The 19223-nt window shown below is 39.9% G+C and overlaps 1 protein-coding gene across 1 annotated transcript in view; it reads right to left on the reverse strand.

The window, feature by feature from the left end:
- Positions 1–11988, reverse strand: part of naa25 (N-alpha-acetyltransferase 25, NatB auxiliary subunit) — a 52606-nt gene extending 40618 nt beyond the window's left edge. Inside the window, exon 1 of the mRNA XM_083902451.1 lies at positions 11919–11988. Within this exon, the coding sequence (XP_083758577.1) occupies positions 11919–11976 (58 nt within the window). The 5' untranslated portion in view covers positions 11977–11988. The remainder of the gene's footprint in view (positions 1–11918) is intronic.
- Between the last annotated feature and the right edge of the window lie 7235 nt (positions 11989–19223).

Consider the following 19223-nt stretch of genomic DNA (forward strand, 5'->3'; position numbering starts at 1 on the left):
CTCCAACAATTACCAGGGAAATGTCTAAAATCTCAATATTTAACACAGTAGTCTGGTCCGCGACTGGCATCACGCTGTCGATGTATTTTAGTCCAGAGACAGCGACACGGACACGGAGTCTGTGCTATAGTCATGGTCAAGTAAAATTATTTATAATATATAGTGCTGGGCACTATACGGCGTTAATGTTAACGTTAACATATGACGCATTTCAATGGCAACTGACGGTAAAAGACGCATGCGACGTTATGTTTACGTAACTCCCGATTGTTAAAATTAGTCTCTAAAGTAACGCTAAACTTTAAAAACAGAGGCACATACGCAATACACAGGTATGCTGGTTATTTGTAGCACTGCTCTTTTCCTTTAATAAACAGACTACGCCAGTTTGACTGTCGGCGCCCGAAACAACACTAAAGGAGCCAACAGAGGTAACTGGTAAATGGCACCTGGACTCAAAAACAAATTTTAACTATCGGGAGGCACGTGAACATGACGTTGCACGTGTTTTTATCCCGGTCAGTCGTCATGGAAACTCGTCATGCGTTATAACGCCGTTACCTAGCTTTTGTTTACTCTGGCAATTGAGCCACTTGCTATAGCTGTACAGATGCACACCGGAATAGTTGGAATAACAATTGGCCAAACAGAACATAAACTTTCCCTATATGCAGATGAGGTTATCTTATTTCTCTCCCACCTTAACAAAACAATTCCTGCACTTCTACAATGAATAAAATCATTTGGTGCCATCTCAGGATATACAATTAATAACACCAAGTCCTCCTTACTATTACTTAATGAAAAGGAAAGGGAAAACCAACTTACAGAAACTTCTAAAAATGTAAATTGACCTACCACTTTAAATTTTAAAGCGGTAGATCAATTTACATATTTAGTAATACAAATTGGATCTAAACTAGATTGGACTGTAAAAATCAACTACGAGCCTTTGATGGAAGTAATAACAAGTTCAATTAATAGGTGGGTTACCCTGCCTCTATCCTTGATTGGCAGAATAAATATTATAAAAATGAACATACTCTCTAAAATATTGTATATACAGTGGTATGCAAAAATGTGGGCACCCCTGTAAATTTTCATGATTTTCCTATACAAATCATTGGTTGAAGAAATTTCTGTTAAATATATCATATAGAAGATGCAGTGATAGTTGAGAAGGGAAATAATATGTTATATGATTTACACAAAGTGTGCAAAAAGAAACATTTTGTGCATCCTCCTTTTGCAAAAATAACAGCCTCTAAACACTTTCTACAGCTTTCAATTAGAGTGAATTCTGGTGGAAGGTATATTGGACCATTCTTCTTCACAAAACATCTCCAGTTCAGTCAGGTTTGATGGTTTTCGAGCATGAAAGCTCGCTTTAAATCACACCACAAATGCTCAATAATATTCAGGTCTGGGGACCGAGATGGCCATTCCAGAACGTTGCATTTGTCCCTCTGCACGAATGCCTTCGTAGATTTTGAGCAGTGTTTAGGGTCGTGGTCTTGTTGAAAGATCCAGCCAGACACAACTTCGTCACTGATTCCTGGACATTGTTCTCCAGAATCTGCTGATAGAGTGGAATCCATGCGACCCTCAACTTTAACAGGATCCCCAGTCCCTGCACTGGCCACACAGCCCCACAGCATGATGGAACTGCCACCAAATTTTACTGTAGGTAGCAATTGTTTTTCTTAGAATGCTGTGTCCTTTGCATAACGCTGTGCATAACATCCGTTGTTTTGCCCAAATAACTCTATTTTAGTTTCATCAGTCCACAGCACCTTATTCCAAATGTGCTTTAGCATACCTCAAGCGACTCCGTTTGTGGCGGTGCAGAGAAAAGGCTTTTTCTGCATTACTCTTCCATACAGCATCTCCTTTTGTTAAGTGTGCTGAATAGTTGAATGATGCACAGTGACACCATCTGCAGTAAGATGATGTTGTAGGTCTTTGGAGCTGGTCTGTGGGTTGACTGGTGACTGTTCTCACCATCCTTGGCCTCTGCTAATCTGAGATTTTTCTTGGTCTGCCACTTCGGGCCTTAACTAGAACTGTGCCTGTGGTCTTACAATTCCTCACCATGTTCCTCATAGCTTTCTGTATCCTTCCCCTAAACCATGATGTTGAACAATCATTGTTTTCAGGTCATTTGAGAGTTGTTTCGAGGCTCCCATGTTGCCACTCTTCAGTGAAGAAAATGTATGCACATGCCTAATTATGTGTAAATAATTCTTGCACACTATCTGTAAATCATATAAACTTATTTCACTTCTCAAATATCACTGTGTTATATGATATATTTAACAGAAATTCCTTATTCAAACAACCAATGATTTATGAAGGAAAATCATGAAAATTTACATGGGTGCCCAATAGGGCTGTAACGATATGCGTATCGAAATCGAAATCACGATACTCAGAGGGGTAAGGGTTAGGGTTGGGGGTTATGGGTTATGTTTAAAAATAGCTTTGTCACGACACCCCGCCGCAGTCCCTTTTATGACTTTTATGACTTTGACCTAGGGCTGAACGATTATGGAAAATAATCTAATTGCGATTTTTCGTGTCAATATTGAGATTGCGATGCGATTATTTTTTAGGGTCTTTGTCTTCTGTATTATTAAACAAAGACAATCAATACATCATATGTATGGCCAATACTATATTACATTAAAAATAAACTGTTCTTTCCTTGAAGACAGACCGATGTTATGATGACATGAGGTGATGCATGAATTGATGATTGACATTTTTATTTAACTACTTCAATCACAATAGTATATTTGAACATAAACAACAGTATATTTGGTACTTACAAGCATCTGAACATAAAGTGCTGACAAGGAACCCTGGTGTAAACATTAAAATGAAAGTCAGTTTGCAAATATATATAAAATCTGTGGCTTTACCACACTCGGTTTTTCGACATCTGTGAACTGCTAAGCAGTCATTAAATAAAATAATAATAAAAAAAAAAATACACACACATCTTACTGATCTCTACAGTCAGTAACATTACACATAAAGTGCAAACATAATACAGCAATTGTATAGACACACACAAACACACCTTTAAATTAAAACTGTCTGAACATCTTGATTATCTGCATTAAGTAACAGCAACACAGCACAAACTAAAGTGCACAATGAGTATGGCTCTGCCAGCCATCATGATCCTAGCTCACAGGTTTTTTGCTAGGAAGACCAGCATATCTACTTTTGCTGGCTTTAAGGATGAGTGAGTGCAAGTCACTATATTCCCTCCAGTGCTGAACAGACGCTCTGAGGGGGCACTTGTGGCTTGTACACACAGATATTTGCGGGCCATCTTGCACAGTCGTGGAAAGTGAATCTTGTGTACCTTCCACCAGGCTAAGGGATCATCCTCTCCGTCAATGACCGGGGTCAACAGGTAACTATTCAACTCTGCCTCCACGACATCTTCAAGTGGCAGAGGCAAAGCTGAAGAGGCTGCACTTGTTTTAAAAAGGCTACCAAGAGACTTCTTTGCCTTTCCCCCAGAGGCCTGTGCACTTGGAGGATTTTGAGCAGTTTCAGTGCGAGACCTCTTCTCCTGACAGATGGGAAAAGAGACATTAGTTCTGCAGTTAGCTTATATATTAATATTATGTGTTTGTGGAAATATAATTTTCAAGGATTAACCTGATTATGTGTACGTCTTGCTGATTCCACCATTTCTGTCTTCAGTCTGGCCTTAATGGCAGGAAGGTTGTCTGCGCTGATGTATTGCGTTTTGAACCTAGGGTCCATGAATGACGCAACATCCAAAAGCTCCTGGGTGTTGAGGTCACTATACTTGTCGTTGAGGTATGCCAGGACCTTGGTTTTAATTGATCTAGTCAGATCAGTGTCCTCAGCATCTTCAGCCAAGACTGATGTTGCCAGAAGATGGAGAACTGGCTTGAGGTAGGAGATGCTCACATACTGCTCTCCAGAAAGAGCATCAGTGATCGGAGAGAGGATGCAGTGCCTTATGAATGGACTCCAACACTTCAACCCAATCCCGTTTCATTTTTATAGCTTCATCTTGGTCTCTGAAGTGCGTCTCCTGAATATATGCAATATCTGTGCCTTTAGACTTAAGATAGGCGAGTATTTTTTTTACATTTAAATGGTGCAGTGCAGCCATTAATATTCCATGTTATTATGTTGATATGTCCACTACCCATTTCCCCCAAAGAGCATATATACACCCGACTCCTTTTGCCCTCATCCATAAATCTACCCCTAACTCCTTCAATACACATTAATGTCTTACTCCTGTCATCATAAAAATAATAATATTAACAACACCTCCAATACACAATACAAAATAAAACCAACTCAAAAAACACTGTCTTTTAAGAGAAAATGACAGCTCCTCCTTCTCTCGTCAACCGTCCGGTTACAGCAGCGCCCAGAAAGTCCGTGTCTTTGCCATATCTTCAAAATAAAGTTTAATAATAATCAAAGTTTAATTCTCCCATATGTTCATATCACACAGTCATTCTCCGTGTTTTGAATATTTTCCCGAACAAAGGTCTCAGCTTTCTTCCGGTTGGTAAAACTCAGTCCCCCCCCCCCCCTTCCATGTAAATCTCAGGATTGCTGGGTGTTCCACCTGCTGATCCCACAGAGCCTTCGCTGACAAGTGTGCTCTCCTTGGTCATATCTTTGTAGATAGTGTGCAGTCCTCCCATCGTATCCATCCCTCTTTTTTCACAGCCATCAAAACTTTCTGGCGGGCCGTGTAACGTAGAAATTTCACCAGTATCACCCGCGGTGGATTATCATTACCTGGCCGTGGTCCCCCACTTCTGTGCCTCCTCTCAATCTCATACTCCTCCCCCTGTAGTCCCCGTCCTTCGTTCAGTATCTTCTTTATGTAGTCATTCATTGTATTCCCCCGTTTCTTTTCCTTCTTTCAGTCCAATCAGCCTAATGTTTTTTCGTCTCCCTCGATTTTCCTGATCATCAACACGACTCCATAGTTGCTCCACTTTCTGTCGTAGCACTTTGTTATCACAAGTCATGCTGGCTGTGCTATCCTCCATGTCACCGATGCGATTTTCCACCTCTTCAAGACGAGTTTGCAAAGCACTCACATTATGTTTGAGCTCTGTTGTGTCCGACTTGATTGTCAATACGTCGCTTGCCACTTTATTCAGAGTTGCGTTCACTTTTGCAATTTCTGCTAGGATATCCCCCCCTGTCGTTTCTCTGGCTAGCTTCGCCACTGGAGGGGCTAGCAGGGTTAGCTTCCATGGTGGCTGAGGTCTTCAAGCGTTAGTACACTTCGTTTCCCCTGATTCATTGTGCCACAGACCTTATAACTGTGTTGTGTGAGAGCACCAACTGTTTACAACATTAACTATACTTTCACAGAGAGTTTACATAGTTTAATTGTTATTATTTGTTGGCGAAGGACGGGAGGATATCTACGGAGCTGCCATTCTCTAGGTCTTCCTCACGTGACTCTCCGTGTTTGATATAAGTTAACATGCAGGCCTGTGTCTTTAAGTTCCACATACCTGTGATTAAATGTTTTTGGGACATTGTACATGGACTGTGATCAGTTGTAATGCACAATGCACTCAAATAACTGTTAAACTGAGGCATAATGTTGTTATTGTACATTCTTTTTTCAAGAAGTCTAGTTTGTTAGCATATTTTTTAGTCCAAAAATTTGGACTTACTGTTACTTCTATGTAATAATACTATAAGTTTACTGGTCTGGCCCCCTTGAGATAAGATTAGGACGTATGCGGCCCCCAGACCAAAATGATATAGAGCTTTCACCTGTATCACGGTGAAAGTACTGATTATTGTAATATCTACCTTTAAAGATGCCAGAATGGCGTTGCCAAACAGCTGACAGACTCCTGGTCACAGCTAGTGTCTGTGCATTGTGCTGCACACCGCCTTGCTCTTGCATGCAAAGATGCTGCAGACAATGTGCCATTCATGAAAATGTTCCGAGGGCGCCTTCAAGATTGTATATTTCAGAAAGAGTGCCAATTGCACAGCTGTGCTGAAAGCAGCTTCCAGTGTTCTAGGAGTGGACAGTCTGAAAATAACTAGGGATGGGGCCGATCCGATCCAGTATCGTTATCGGGTTCCGATACAGACGTAATTGGCGGATCGGAAATCTGTCCAGTTGGATCGGAAATTTCCGATCCGTCTGTGTGTGTGTGTCTGCTGAAATGTCTCCACAAGTGATTCCCTGAATGCTCTGTTAGCTGGCTGCAAAAAGTGGAATGGGTTTCCTGAACTGAGGCGTGTCTCGATGAGACGCGGAGTAATGATGCACGACTCCGTTCAGGAAATCCATTCCACAGTTTACAGCCAGCTAGCAGGCGAGCATGATTGACCAGGAGTTAACCGCAACCTGCAGCCGAGCCGACCTAATCCCAGCCGTCACCGTTTTAAACGCCTGCTCGCTGAGGAGAACAGTACTGACAGCGGCATAAAAACAATGAAAATCACACTCCTCCAAGCCAGGGTTCACGTTAGCCGGTATATATGCCGTTTATGGCTGTTGTCACGTGAATTTAGCTGGCGGAAAAAATGTCCGGTGAAATCAATGATTAACACGGAGATGCTATTTATTTATTTAAAACGGCAGCATCGCGTTTTGTTTGGAGATTGAACATTCACGGCTTGTCTGTGACTCCGTTTATGTGTGTGTGTCTGTGACTACGTTCGTGTGTGCGCTGCTATGCGTTTGTGTGTGTGTGTGTGTGTGGGGGGGGGGGTGTGTAAAGTCGCTGTAAACGTTGTAAAAGTGGTACATATCACACTTGGCTGTATAAAGGAGTTTATTAAAGCCTTATAATCAAAATGATGCAGAAAACAATGATAATAATATTAAAGCAAACAGAGCATCCATATCGGAATAGTATCGGAGTATCGGCAGTTATCTAAAATCAGATATCGGGATCGGATCGGAAGTGAAAAAAGGTGGATCGGTGCATCCCTATAAGTAAAAGCTTGTATTATTGTGTGAAGGGAGATGACTCATGTTTACATTACATTATTAAACTTTATTATAAAGTTTCAGTGAATCTCTTATTTCTTCAAGCTTCAGGATGTCCCATTACACTGGCTGCATCTGAAAAACTACATATCGTGATAAGAATCGAGATCGATCAATATAGAAAAACATATCGTGATAACATTTTTTTCCATATCGCCCAGCCCTAGGTCCACGTGTGGAATTTTTTGTCGACTTTTTTTTTTTTTTTTTTTTTTTACAGCAGCAGCAACAGCAGAAGTAATGCGGGGGTGGAAATTATTCTACAGTGTACTACTTCATTTAAGGCTCAAAAACATGGCTGTAATGTCCATTATTGACCATCAGAACTGCGATAATAAGGGGCAAAATAAAGGAAAAAAAGCGGACTCTGCTGGAACGCGTGTGTCGCTGCACTTCTGAGAGCGGATGTGCTGAATAGTACTGGCCAATCACAAGACTGTCTTCTGGGGGTGAAAGCTCACTCTGAAACATCGCGGCTGACGAACAGCGTCAGAAAAGAGGATTTCAATCGGCTCGTTTACAGCAACTAGGAGGTTTTTGACCATAAAAAAAATTTAATATATGTAAGTAGACCTCCATAACTAACATTTATGTGCAACAGGACCACTCTATGTGACCTTTAATTAATTTACTTATTTTTGTGTAGGTAATATGTTGTGAAATATGTTTAAACTTAAATAAACTACATCTACACAATGTCTGGTTGTATTAGTTTGTCCTGTTATTGACGTCATGCTGTCATCACCTGACAGTCTGGCTGATTGAAAGCCCCCAGATGCAGCGGATGAAAATATGCGTGCATCATTGATATCATGCGCAAATACCGATATTCGAATATGTGTGTTTTTTCAAACGCCATTTTTGAGCAATGTTGACAGCCCTAAACAGCCTCATGCAAATCTCAATGCATGGCCCTTCTCATGACGACTACAACCCACTAAATGCAGTCACTAGGCCTGTCGCGATATTCAATAAATGATTTAATCGCACGATAATTATAATTAGCTCGATAATTTTTCTGGCCGCGATAAATGCGATTTGCATGCTTTTTTGTTTTCCCCGTCTCTCTCTCTCTCCCTCTCTCTCTCGGGTCCTAAAGTGTGTGAAATTTGATGTAGTATGCATGCCTGGTGGCTAGATGGCGCCTATGAAGCACTGCCATACAACAACACCAGGAGAGCGCGCATGCACTGAAACTTCCTTCTACTTCTTTCTAGTAGCGCTGAGTCGCCCACAGTCGAAAACCAAAACACTGACTCGGCGTAATTGCTGAAACGACTCCTGGATCGGTATCACCCACCCTCCAGAGTGGAAATCTTAAAAACGCTCCGCTGTCAACCCTTTAGACGGGAACGCGACAGCGCTGCTCACGCTGACACGACGCTGAAGTTGGCACCACATTCGCCCCAGGTTCAGCGTCGTGTCAGCGTAGCGTTTTTAAGATTTCCACTCTGGAGGGTGTGTTCATTTTTTTGCGTTTTAAAGCCCCAAAAACGCCGTCGCCGTCTAAACGAAAGGCACATCTGATAAAATATTGTGTCGGTTTCACCCGGAAGTGTTGCCGTGTAAAGCCAGAGTAACGATGAGTGAACCCTCATGTAAGTCACTTGTCAGTCGCATGGTGTGTGGGGAGGCGGGACTCCTGGCGTAGCCTACCACAGCAGAGTGCAGCTAACCCATTTTATTTATTGCTTTTGCTTGTTTGTTAATTTAATGTGTTCAAGTGTTAAATATTCTTTAAAAATAAAAGTTTATTTCTCTTTGAAAAGGTGTACCTGCATTATTATACCATTATCATTGTATTAGATGAAAATTATCTCAGAACAACAATATTATCGATAATCGCAATAATTTCTGAGACAATTTATCGTCCAGCAAAATTTGTTATCGTGACAGGCCTAGCAGTCACTAAATGGTGGAGTAGTGGCAGAAGGTCAGGTAGGCCACAGTTCTGTGACGGAGTGTGTTGGTTGTCATCTACAACAACACAACAAATCTAGTCTGGAAATAAATATATTATTTACTATCAACATAATGTATTATGTAGGGCCCTATGAAATCCATTTTATTTTTTTCCAAATTCCATTTTATTTTTTTCCAAATTCCGGTTTTTCCGTTTTAATTTTTTAGAATTCCGTTTAAAAAAAATGTTATTCTGTTTTTTTTTTACCTTTTATACTTACTTTACCACCATATAATGTGTGCTTTTTGTGTCAGTGAATAAAATGTCCACTGACATGCAACTTTCTTCTTGAATCCACTGACTTCTCAATTGTTCAATTGTTTTCACTTAAGTTAAATCCTAATTAAGTAAATGCCAGTGAATCTTAAAACAAGCCCTGCAATGCTGGTCACATTTAAAAGTAAAATAATTAACATAAATAAAAAAGTGGTAGTGCCCCCTAATCTGGTGCAGACAGATTTCTGCGCACCGCCCCGGCGCTGTACTGTTCTCCCTCTCCTGCGCCGTCCGCTTCTCCATATCCGACTGGATCATTTCTCTACACGCAATATTACCCCTACAACTCTGCAATTAAGGGAATAACAGATGCATCAGATGAGCCGATGTCTTTAGTTAACTGTCCAAAGAGAGAGAATGTTCTCTGCTGTGAAGTGAATGTCGCGGGAAGTTCATAAGTTTCACTTTTGCGCAAAGAGACTTTCCAGCATTTAATAGGCGATGTTCCACAGTTTACTCACCGTGTTTCGGCCGGCGAATTATCGGTGCATTCCTAAATATAACATCTTTATTGACAATAACAATATAACCGTAATAATGGCGTATTTGATGGTGTGACTTGAGTTTCAATCGGCACCTGGACGAGGGGATGCTCGCCGGTTACATGCGGGCACAGCGCACTTGTTCCGTGGTGTATAAAACAAACGTTCCTTCTCCTCACGATGACAGCATTTCAGTCACATTATGTCCATTTCCGTGATATTCCGCGTTTAGATTCCGTTTTTATTGGCCAATTCCGCGATTCCGTCCGCGATTCCGTTAACACGGAAATCATAGGGCCCTATATTATATTATCAGTAAGTAACAACTCAAAATGTAAAAAAGATTTTCAGGACGATTCAAAATGTTTTTTGGGACGTTTCAGGGATGGTGGTGAAAAAAGTTAGTTTTAATCCCTATTATGAGACTAGAAATTCTACACGACTGTAATACCGTGAATTACAAAATACCGATATATCTGTGCCAGTTTCCGCTACATGGTGGCCGCGTCTACTCTCTTTCCAGCCTCCTGACTTCTCACTGCATGCTACTCCCTTGTAAACAAACCCACATTGCAACTACTGCAAGCAAACCACACAGCTGCTGAATGATTGGCTGTTTGCCTGTTACTGGTTACGTGGATATGATAGGCTGTGTACAGGCCGAGGAATGAAGAGTTTAAGGATGTCAAAGTATAAAGCTCATAGAAAATGCATAAAAATATAGTTTTCACAGGGAATCAGTTCTTGTTTGTTGTATTATGTCCTCTATGGTTTATTATGGTGGAGAAGAAGCATTATTGTCTATTGTATAATAGATTTCTTTTTTAAAGATAGTGGACTTGTTATCCTAAGTTGATTATTTATATAAGTTAAACATAAATCAATGTGCAAAGGAAACTGAATGATTATTTAATTTCAACCATATACACTCCAACTTCATTTATTTGTTTGTATTGCTTATATGGTTTTGTTCATGTACTCTTGTTGACCCAGTTATGAACTAAAACCATTCAGTCTAATTCTTACTTCACCAGTATTATGTTTATCATGCACCAAATAAAATACAAGTAATTAATACTTTGTCTGGTATCGTACCATGGTTACTCCTTTTGTTATCGTGACAACTATACTGCTGGTCGGATTTTGCATTCGTGTTGATTCTTCTGGAATGGTAATGATAAGCAGACACATTAGTTTACAAATGGATAGATGATTTATTCAACTATGAATTGAGTGGATGATTGATTGCAGATTTTAAAAAGCAAGATATCACAATTAAAGTTTGTGATTATTGATTGTAAGATTTATTTTTTAACTAACTTTATTTGTCACCAACTTTAAAAGCATAATTGTTTAAGTAATTATCTTACATTAAGGGCACTTTTTCATCCGACATTTTAAAAATACCAAAACAATATATTGATAAGGAAGTGTAGGTACCGCTAGCATTAAATGTTCCGAATTCAATGCGACTTCCAGGTAAAATGTTGATACATAAGAAAGAAAAAACATCACAGTTGTGTACAAACGGTGTATACAGGTCTGTGCTAAGAGGCTAGCAGGTAAGTACCTCTCATAAAAGAACTTGAAGCATTGTCCTTAGAAGGATGAGCTTGGTGCTAACTGGAAGCTAACCGTGCTCCTAGTTAGCTAGCACAACTCAAACGCAGTTAGCGACTCAATGTGGACACCTACACCGAACCACAATAAACACATTTTCAACCTGAGGCAGAACTAACTGTCACCCACGACTGAACTGTTGCCCTTTTGAAGTACGAACAGCTGCAGCCCGTCCGCGGCGAGCTGACACAGTAGCCGGCTAGGCTAGCTGTCAAACAACGACAAATGAGTAGCCCTGTCCGCGCCGGAGAAAACATAAGACAACGCCGAGGGTGATTCAACGCGGGTTCATCCGGACACCAGCCGGAGTAATCGTACCCTACCGAAGGCTGGGTTAAGGTGCACTGTCATTGGGGCGCTGCGGGCAGCAGAACCCGCGGTCGGAGCTGGAGGGGCCGCAGCGCTGCCCTGTGCCCTCCGACTCCCAACACCATTATCGCCTCTAAAGTCACGCACCACCACAGAACACAGCAGCACGCAGCAAGCCTCGAAACACACAAACACGCCCGACTCGACACTTGGTCCCTACCGTAAATGGGTCTGAGTCTCCTGTCGTTGGGGTCTTGCACATGGCCTCTCGCCGCCATGGTGGAGTTTATCTGCTGGGTTGTTTTCGCGCACGCGCAGCGCGAGCGGCATCATTTTCTTTTATTTCTTATTGTTTTGCGGCGGTTTGCATCCAGCGTTTTACGGTTGTACTGCCACCCTCTGTTTTGGAGTGGGGCTGTGGCAGTTTTTCATCAAAAAAGAAAATAAACACAGAAACGTCCATGCTGCTATTCTTTATGGAAGCAAATGTGTGCCATTAATCAAATTAAAATGCATTAACAGAAATGCTTATTCATTTTCAAAATGGAGCTGCATTTTGTGACTCATAAATAAAAATAATAATCAATATTCCAAACTGCATTTTAATGTTCAGATTCAAGACTACTTTTTCTGTGCCAAAGCAAACAGAGAAATGCTTTTTCGTTTTCATGTTCGCCGCATAAAGTGTTTCATAATTCAAATGACTTCGCAATACGGAGCGGCGCATGATAGCGACGTCACTAGCCACTCCCCTTGTTCTTACGATCATGCTGAGCATAGATATGTAAAGTATAGGTTTTCTTACGGCGGAGTGTCAACGACATTATTTGCCAGCAGAGCGGATGACACATCTACCTTTCAAATATCTATAGTGCTGAATAGGGACTTTGGCCGTTTCTCAATACCCAAGTATGCCAGTATGTACTTGCTTACTTGGAAAGTACATACTTGAGAAGTACGCGTGAAGTACATACTTGCCAAGTACGGGAGTACAATGTACTCTGCGTTTGAGCACGGTTGACCTCCAACAGGAGGTATATGTTTTCGCCGGCGTTTGTCTCTGTCTGTCTCAGGTACAGCGTTATCCAAGTAGGTCTAACTGTAGACCATTACAGACACTCCCATTACAGACACTCCCCTTACAGACACGCCTCCTCAAACACTGATTGGGTGAGAGATCACGTCTGACGTGATGACGTTTACTTTTGTTGAAACTTTATTTATACACGCGTATCTCATGCAAACTCATTGACAGAAACCACGGTGTGCGACAATAATAGAGACGAATAAAATACTTGTTGACATTTATTAACACAGAAGTGTACTGTGTATGCAATTTATGAATAATTAAAGCCAGTTTGTAAACTATTAAATAATATAGCCAAACTGCTAAAATATATAAATGCAGATTATACACATACACATACATATAATTATCACGTTTATGATATAATGATCACGTTTACAAAATAAAGTATTACGTTCATGAAATATAATTATAACGTTTATAAAATATAATGTTCACTTCAGGCCTACACTTTTTGAATGTCTTATTAGTCTGTTTGACAGAAAAAGTATTAGAACTATAAAAGTCTACTTCTTCTGTTTTTACACTCCCATGAGGTACAACTACGAAATCACTCAACAAAGCTTTCTACAAAATCAACAATAAACTAAACTATTGCTGATTACAGCACCCCCCGTGACACTCCAGTGGAGGATAAAGCGGTAGATAATGGATGAATGGATGGATGGACCACACATCCAGACAACAGACATATAGATGACGTCAGATCAACAATTACAGTCACAACAATACAGATTACCTCAATGAATTTAAAGAGAGCGTTCAACTGATATGAGAAACGTTGCCATTGCAGGTCATAGAATAATTGTGTGGCATCGGCGAGGGGCACAATGGACTGTCTGAGGGGGGGAAAGAGGGGAAAGGAAGGGGGAAGGAGGGGGAAAGCGGAAGAAGGGAAAAAAGAAGTAAAAAATGGGAAAAAGTCCATGTTTTCTTTCCTTTGGATGTTTTTGCATAAACTAAGTCATATAAAAGAGTTTAATCTATATTATTATTCACATTTATCTAGTTTATTCCTATGTCAATTGAAAATAAAGGGAAAAATCCATGATTTCTTCCCTATCTTTGTATTTACATCAACTAAGTCATATAAGAGTTTAATCAACTTAATGAATTAATTATTAATCATAGTGTTTATCATTATAGTGTTATATCACCATAGATGTTTTTTTGTTTGTTTTTAAAAGAGAACACAAACACCTCAAATAATTTACAAATACATTTTTTTTACTGTTTTATTTAGAAAAGGAAGTAGAAAATCTCATAATTTAAACATAAATTACAAATCAAACCAGTTTGTTTGTCCACTCATCTAAACAGACACGCACCTGTGTATGGCCAGTGTTTTTGTTTTTTCCTTGGCCACAGGTTTTGCACAGATAATGATAAGTGTGGCCTGTGTGTTGTTTTTGGGGGGCTGCCCTTGTACAATCCTCATCCTCATCAGCTGCTTTTTTAAATTGCCAATCACGGTAGTGATTTTGAGTAGCTGGTGGCTGCTGGTGAGGAGGACAACCCTGCGTCTGAGATGCTGTAGCAGGTGATGTTGGAGCTGGTAGAGGTAGAAGTGGTGGTGTCATTGCCGGTGGTGGTGGAGCTGTTGATGGCTGGTGAGGAGAGCCCTGAGAGTGAGTCACTCCAGTCACATTGGCACAGTGTGACTCTAACCCTCGTGGTTTCCAGTGTCCAGGAACTCCATAACCTCATGCCTGTGCATCACTGATGAAGGTCCCTGGCCTCCAGGAGGGGATCCTCTGCTATGTGGATCTGCTGAGGAAGCTGCACCCCCTCCGATCATGAAGCCTTGAGAAAAATATCAGAAGAGCACATTGATTGTCAGTCATTATCTGTTTGGATTTATTGCATTAATGCATCTAAATAAATGTATAAAACCAGTAACTGTAAATTAACTCACCAGGAGGACACTGTGGTGTTGTTAATAGTCACCAGTGCATGGTTACTATTCTGCTGTATCCTTGTGCAATCCTCAATCAATTGTTTAATATGACTGTATGTCATAACAATGGACTGAGGAATGGCAAAGGTTTTGCCTCTGTTGTCCTGGCTTCCCTGAACTCTTTGTAGAGTTTCAGAGCAACACACTCTGACACCCTGTTGACATCTGGTCGGTGGGCAGCCTGGCCGTGAACCAGGAACGGTCTGCAAATTGATAATATGATAGACTTATAAATTGTTTTATACATTACATACACCTTACACACATCAATGCATATACATCCATAGACAAACATGAATATTACATGCATAAATTACCTTTCAGCAGCTTGCTGACCAGGTGCAGAGCTGCTGCGCTTCCCAGAAGATCTCCATGGCCCTGGCAAGGTCTTCTTTTTAGTTTGACAGAGCTGTAAATGCGCCTCCCACCCAGAAACTCCTTGCACATCACACACACACACATGCACGCACACACACAAACAAACAGGCACACACACACACACGCACCAAACAGACACACTAGACAAAATCTAAGGACATTTATCCCACTATGCACCTTATCTTCATGGTTTTTTTTGCACAACTTAACTCTACTTTATACACCATGTTGTGGGTAGTAATCTGGTTTTCATCTGTTTACACTGCAGCGTTTAGTCTTCTAGTCTCTTGTGTCGTGTAATTCACACAGTCAAACTGGTAGAGCTGCATTTTATTGTATTTTTTAGTGCTTCTCTGCACTCTACTTGCTTTCTAACCTTGCATTTCACTATATTTAGCTAACATTTGTTAGTTTCTTATTTAGTTTATGTTTAAGGCTGTTTAAAATGTACCCTAACAGTTGGGCCTTGTTTGTTTGTTTACTTTATGACTAACCCTACACTGCTGCAAGTTTCACAAAGCAGGTTCAACAAACTCTGAGTCTAACCCTGAACTCTGAGTTGATCTACTCTGAGAAAGGAAACTCTGAGTTTTCGGTTCCACAACAGCTGATTTGAGTTAGTTTGTTCAACTCGGAGTAGTTTCACCTCGAGTTAAGCGCGTGCACCACAAGTATAAAAAGACAGCATGAATGGAGCCCCGTTTCAACGAGTCACCATGACAACAGGGAAGCGGAGGGTGACGTTCTTCACCCACTGGAGTTGGAAATATTAATGCGCTCATACGGTGAGTTTGAGCATGTTTTTAGAAGGAAGTGTAACACAGCAGCAAAAGAGAGGGAGACGGCGTCGTAAGTTAAAAAAAAATTTTTTTAAACGCAGCGCAACACACAATTTCTGCTGTGATGTGAGAGCATGACTCCGATTGGTAATGTTGAAATGTAAGGACGGATTAGGTTGTGAATGTTAATGATGAACTGTGACTTGAAACTGTACCGCTCAAAAAGATAAGTGTCTGGAAATGTAAGAACATCTATGAGGTCTGATAATCATTTCCTGACGAATATTTAATTCTCTGCACTGTAATGCTGCACCTTCATCCACGCGATCATTGTCAAAAGGACATGGTTGTGAAAATAGTCTCCACCTAATATAACTTCTAATGTAGACGCAGAACAGACGTCAACACTTGCCTGCTGACTGAATGAATGAGGAAATCAAACACTGTGTGTGTCTGAAAGAAACTCAAGGTTTGCTGAGAAAAACCGTTAGGTTCAAAGAGCATGTTACGATGGTACACCTTCTTTACTTTTATTTTGAAGAGTACAGCGCAAACATATCCAATCAGAAGCAAGTGGGCACAGAAGACCCACCCACCAACCAAAAGGAAATATTGGGTGGTATATCTGTTTGTCAGTAAGACCAGAGAAACGAAAAAACGAACTGAATTTCCGTTTTTGTTTTTTTGGCCAAAAACGAAAAAACGACCCGTTTCCGGTTTCTGCCTTTGTCAAATGTACCCCGACAAACATGGTTTTTCGTTTTGAACCAAAAACGAAAAACCATGTTCAAATAAACGGCCCGATTTTGGTTTTTGCAAATTCCTTTTTTTGTTTTTCGTTTCGTAATTATCAATATCACGGCGGTGATACCGGAAGCAGAAGTGGGGCGTAAAAACTTCAAAATAAAAGCGCGCTAACTTATTTTCATATATATATATATATATATATATATATATATATTTTACCGTTGTCGTTATACACCGGTATGTAGTATATCTATTTTTGGTAAGTGAAGCTATAACAGCTGGTTGTTTGGAAGAAGGAGAAGTAGGCTATAATTATTTTAACTAAGTATATGAATGCATATTGTTGAAAACGTTTAACCTGCTTAAATAAATAGCACCAGCAGGGGTCCTCATCACCCACAGTCAAGACTGACACGGCTTAAAAGAAATAAAGAAAGAAAGAAAGAAAGAAAGAAAGAAAGAAAGAAAGAAAGATAGATAGATAGATAGATAGATAGATAGATAGATAGATAGATAGATAGATAGATAGATAGATAGATAGATAGATAGATAGATAGATAGATAGATAGATAGATAGATAGATAGATAGATAGATAGATAGATAGATAGATAGAATAGCTTGTACACCATACACCATATGTTTTATCTATATTATATATTTTTTTCCATTTCAGAACCACCCATACCTCCATGAAGGGATGAGGAAGTGTAGCAATAAATAAGGACTGTTGAAAAAGTAAAAAGTCATGTGGCGTCTTCTTAACAAACACCCTTCAGTAGACCTGGCTTCACTTACCACACAGTCACCACACCACCAGTGCTCGTTTTTGAACTTCATCACTGTATCATATAATTCTCATCATCATCATCATCATCATCCGACCTCAGCTCAGACTTAAACCTGCATGTTCTTCTGTCCTAACTCTGCTGTCATCTTCTAAGCATCTTTGACAGCTCACACCATAGGTTTATCTAATGTAACATCAGCTATTTAGTCAAACAAATCACTATATACTATACTATGCTATATACTGAGTCAACACTGTTTCACAAGATATTTCTCCATCTTCTCCCTTTACACTCCAGTGTATTATAAGACCAAACATAACATGATGTTATACAATGTGTATAGTTTCAATGGAAATATAAAAATGGGGAACACGAGACTAGTGCCCACTCACCCACCATGACTCCTTGTAAGTGTTCACTCTTGGGTGTAAATAGACACGTCTTTAGTTTTGAAGATTAAAAAAAAGTATTCATTGTCAGTCAGTGATCCAACTAGGATTTCATATCAAGGCTATCTATATCAGTCTGTAATAATACATATGCTGAATACACACCAGTAGGTTTTTAAGTTTGAGTCAATAAAATATGTTCAACATCTCATGACAACATGAAATGTAAATATGATACACTGTAGTCACTATACAGTGTGACTGCTCACTGTATTGTCTCAGCTCACAGTATATTTGGAGACTTAGATTTCACTTCCATTGTTTTTACTTTGCAGTGCTCAGATGTAAGAATGCTGTTGCACCTATGTGACAGAACATATCACATGTGAGCTCATAGGCCTGATTGACATTGCTAGATATTTTCAGCATTTGAAGCCTGTTTTACATTATTTTAGGCCTTGGAAAGTGGCCTTCCCTTTTCCTTCAAAGTCAGTGTTCTGCAGCCATAGTTTCATTTATGTTTATGTTGATTTCATTTGTGCGAGGCTATGATTATGTTAACATTATAAAACGTATTCATGCCACTGAAACTAGACACATTGTATAACATCATGTTTTGTTTTGTCTTATAATACATTGGAGTGTAAAGGATAGAGAAATATCTTGTGAGTAGTTGAGCGCTCCACGTTTCAGGCTGATAAAATGCCATAGTTCTCTCCTAAAACAGTGTTGACTCAGTTTATAGCACAGTGTGATTTGTTTGACTGAATAGCTTAGGTTACATTAGATAAACCAATCTGAGCTGTCAAAGATGCTTGCACATGACAGCAGAGTTAGGCCAGAAGAACATGCAGGTTTATGTCTGAGTTGAGGTCAAATGATGATGATGATGATTCAGAGATGAAGTTCAAAAACGAGCACTGGTGGTACGGTGACTGTGTGGTAAGTGATGAAGGGTGTTTGTTAAGAAGACACCACATGACTCTTTACTTTTTCAACAGTCCTTATTTATTGCTACACATCCTCATCCCTTCATGGAGGTATGGGTGGTTCTGAAATGGAAAAAATATATATAATATAGATAAAACATATGGTGTATACAAGCTATTCTATCTATCTATCTATCTATCTATCTATCTATCTATCTATCTATCTATCTATCTATCTATCTATCTATCTATCTATCTATCTATCTATCTTTCTTTCTTTCTTTTACAGTTTTTCTCGATTGTTTACACACATTTTCTGAAAGCATGCCTCATGCTCTCAGAACTCTACACACAAAATCCAAAAACACACACACAATGGGCAAAACATCTCAATTCTCCTGCAAAATGAAACTTTACATTCAAAACAATGTTATTTCTTCTCAAAATGGTATTTTGTTTTCAAATGACAC

This window comes from Microchirus variegatus, assembly GCF_963457635.1.
Source record: "Microchirus variegatus genome assembly, chromosome: 16".
NCBI lineage: Eukaryota > Metazoa > Chordata > Actinopteri > Pleuronectiformes > Soleidae > Microchirus > Microchirus variegatus.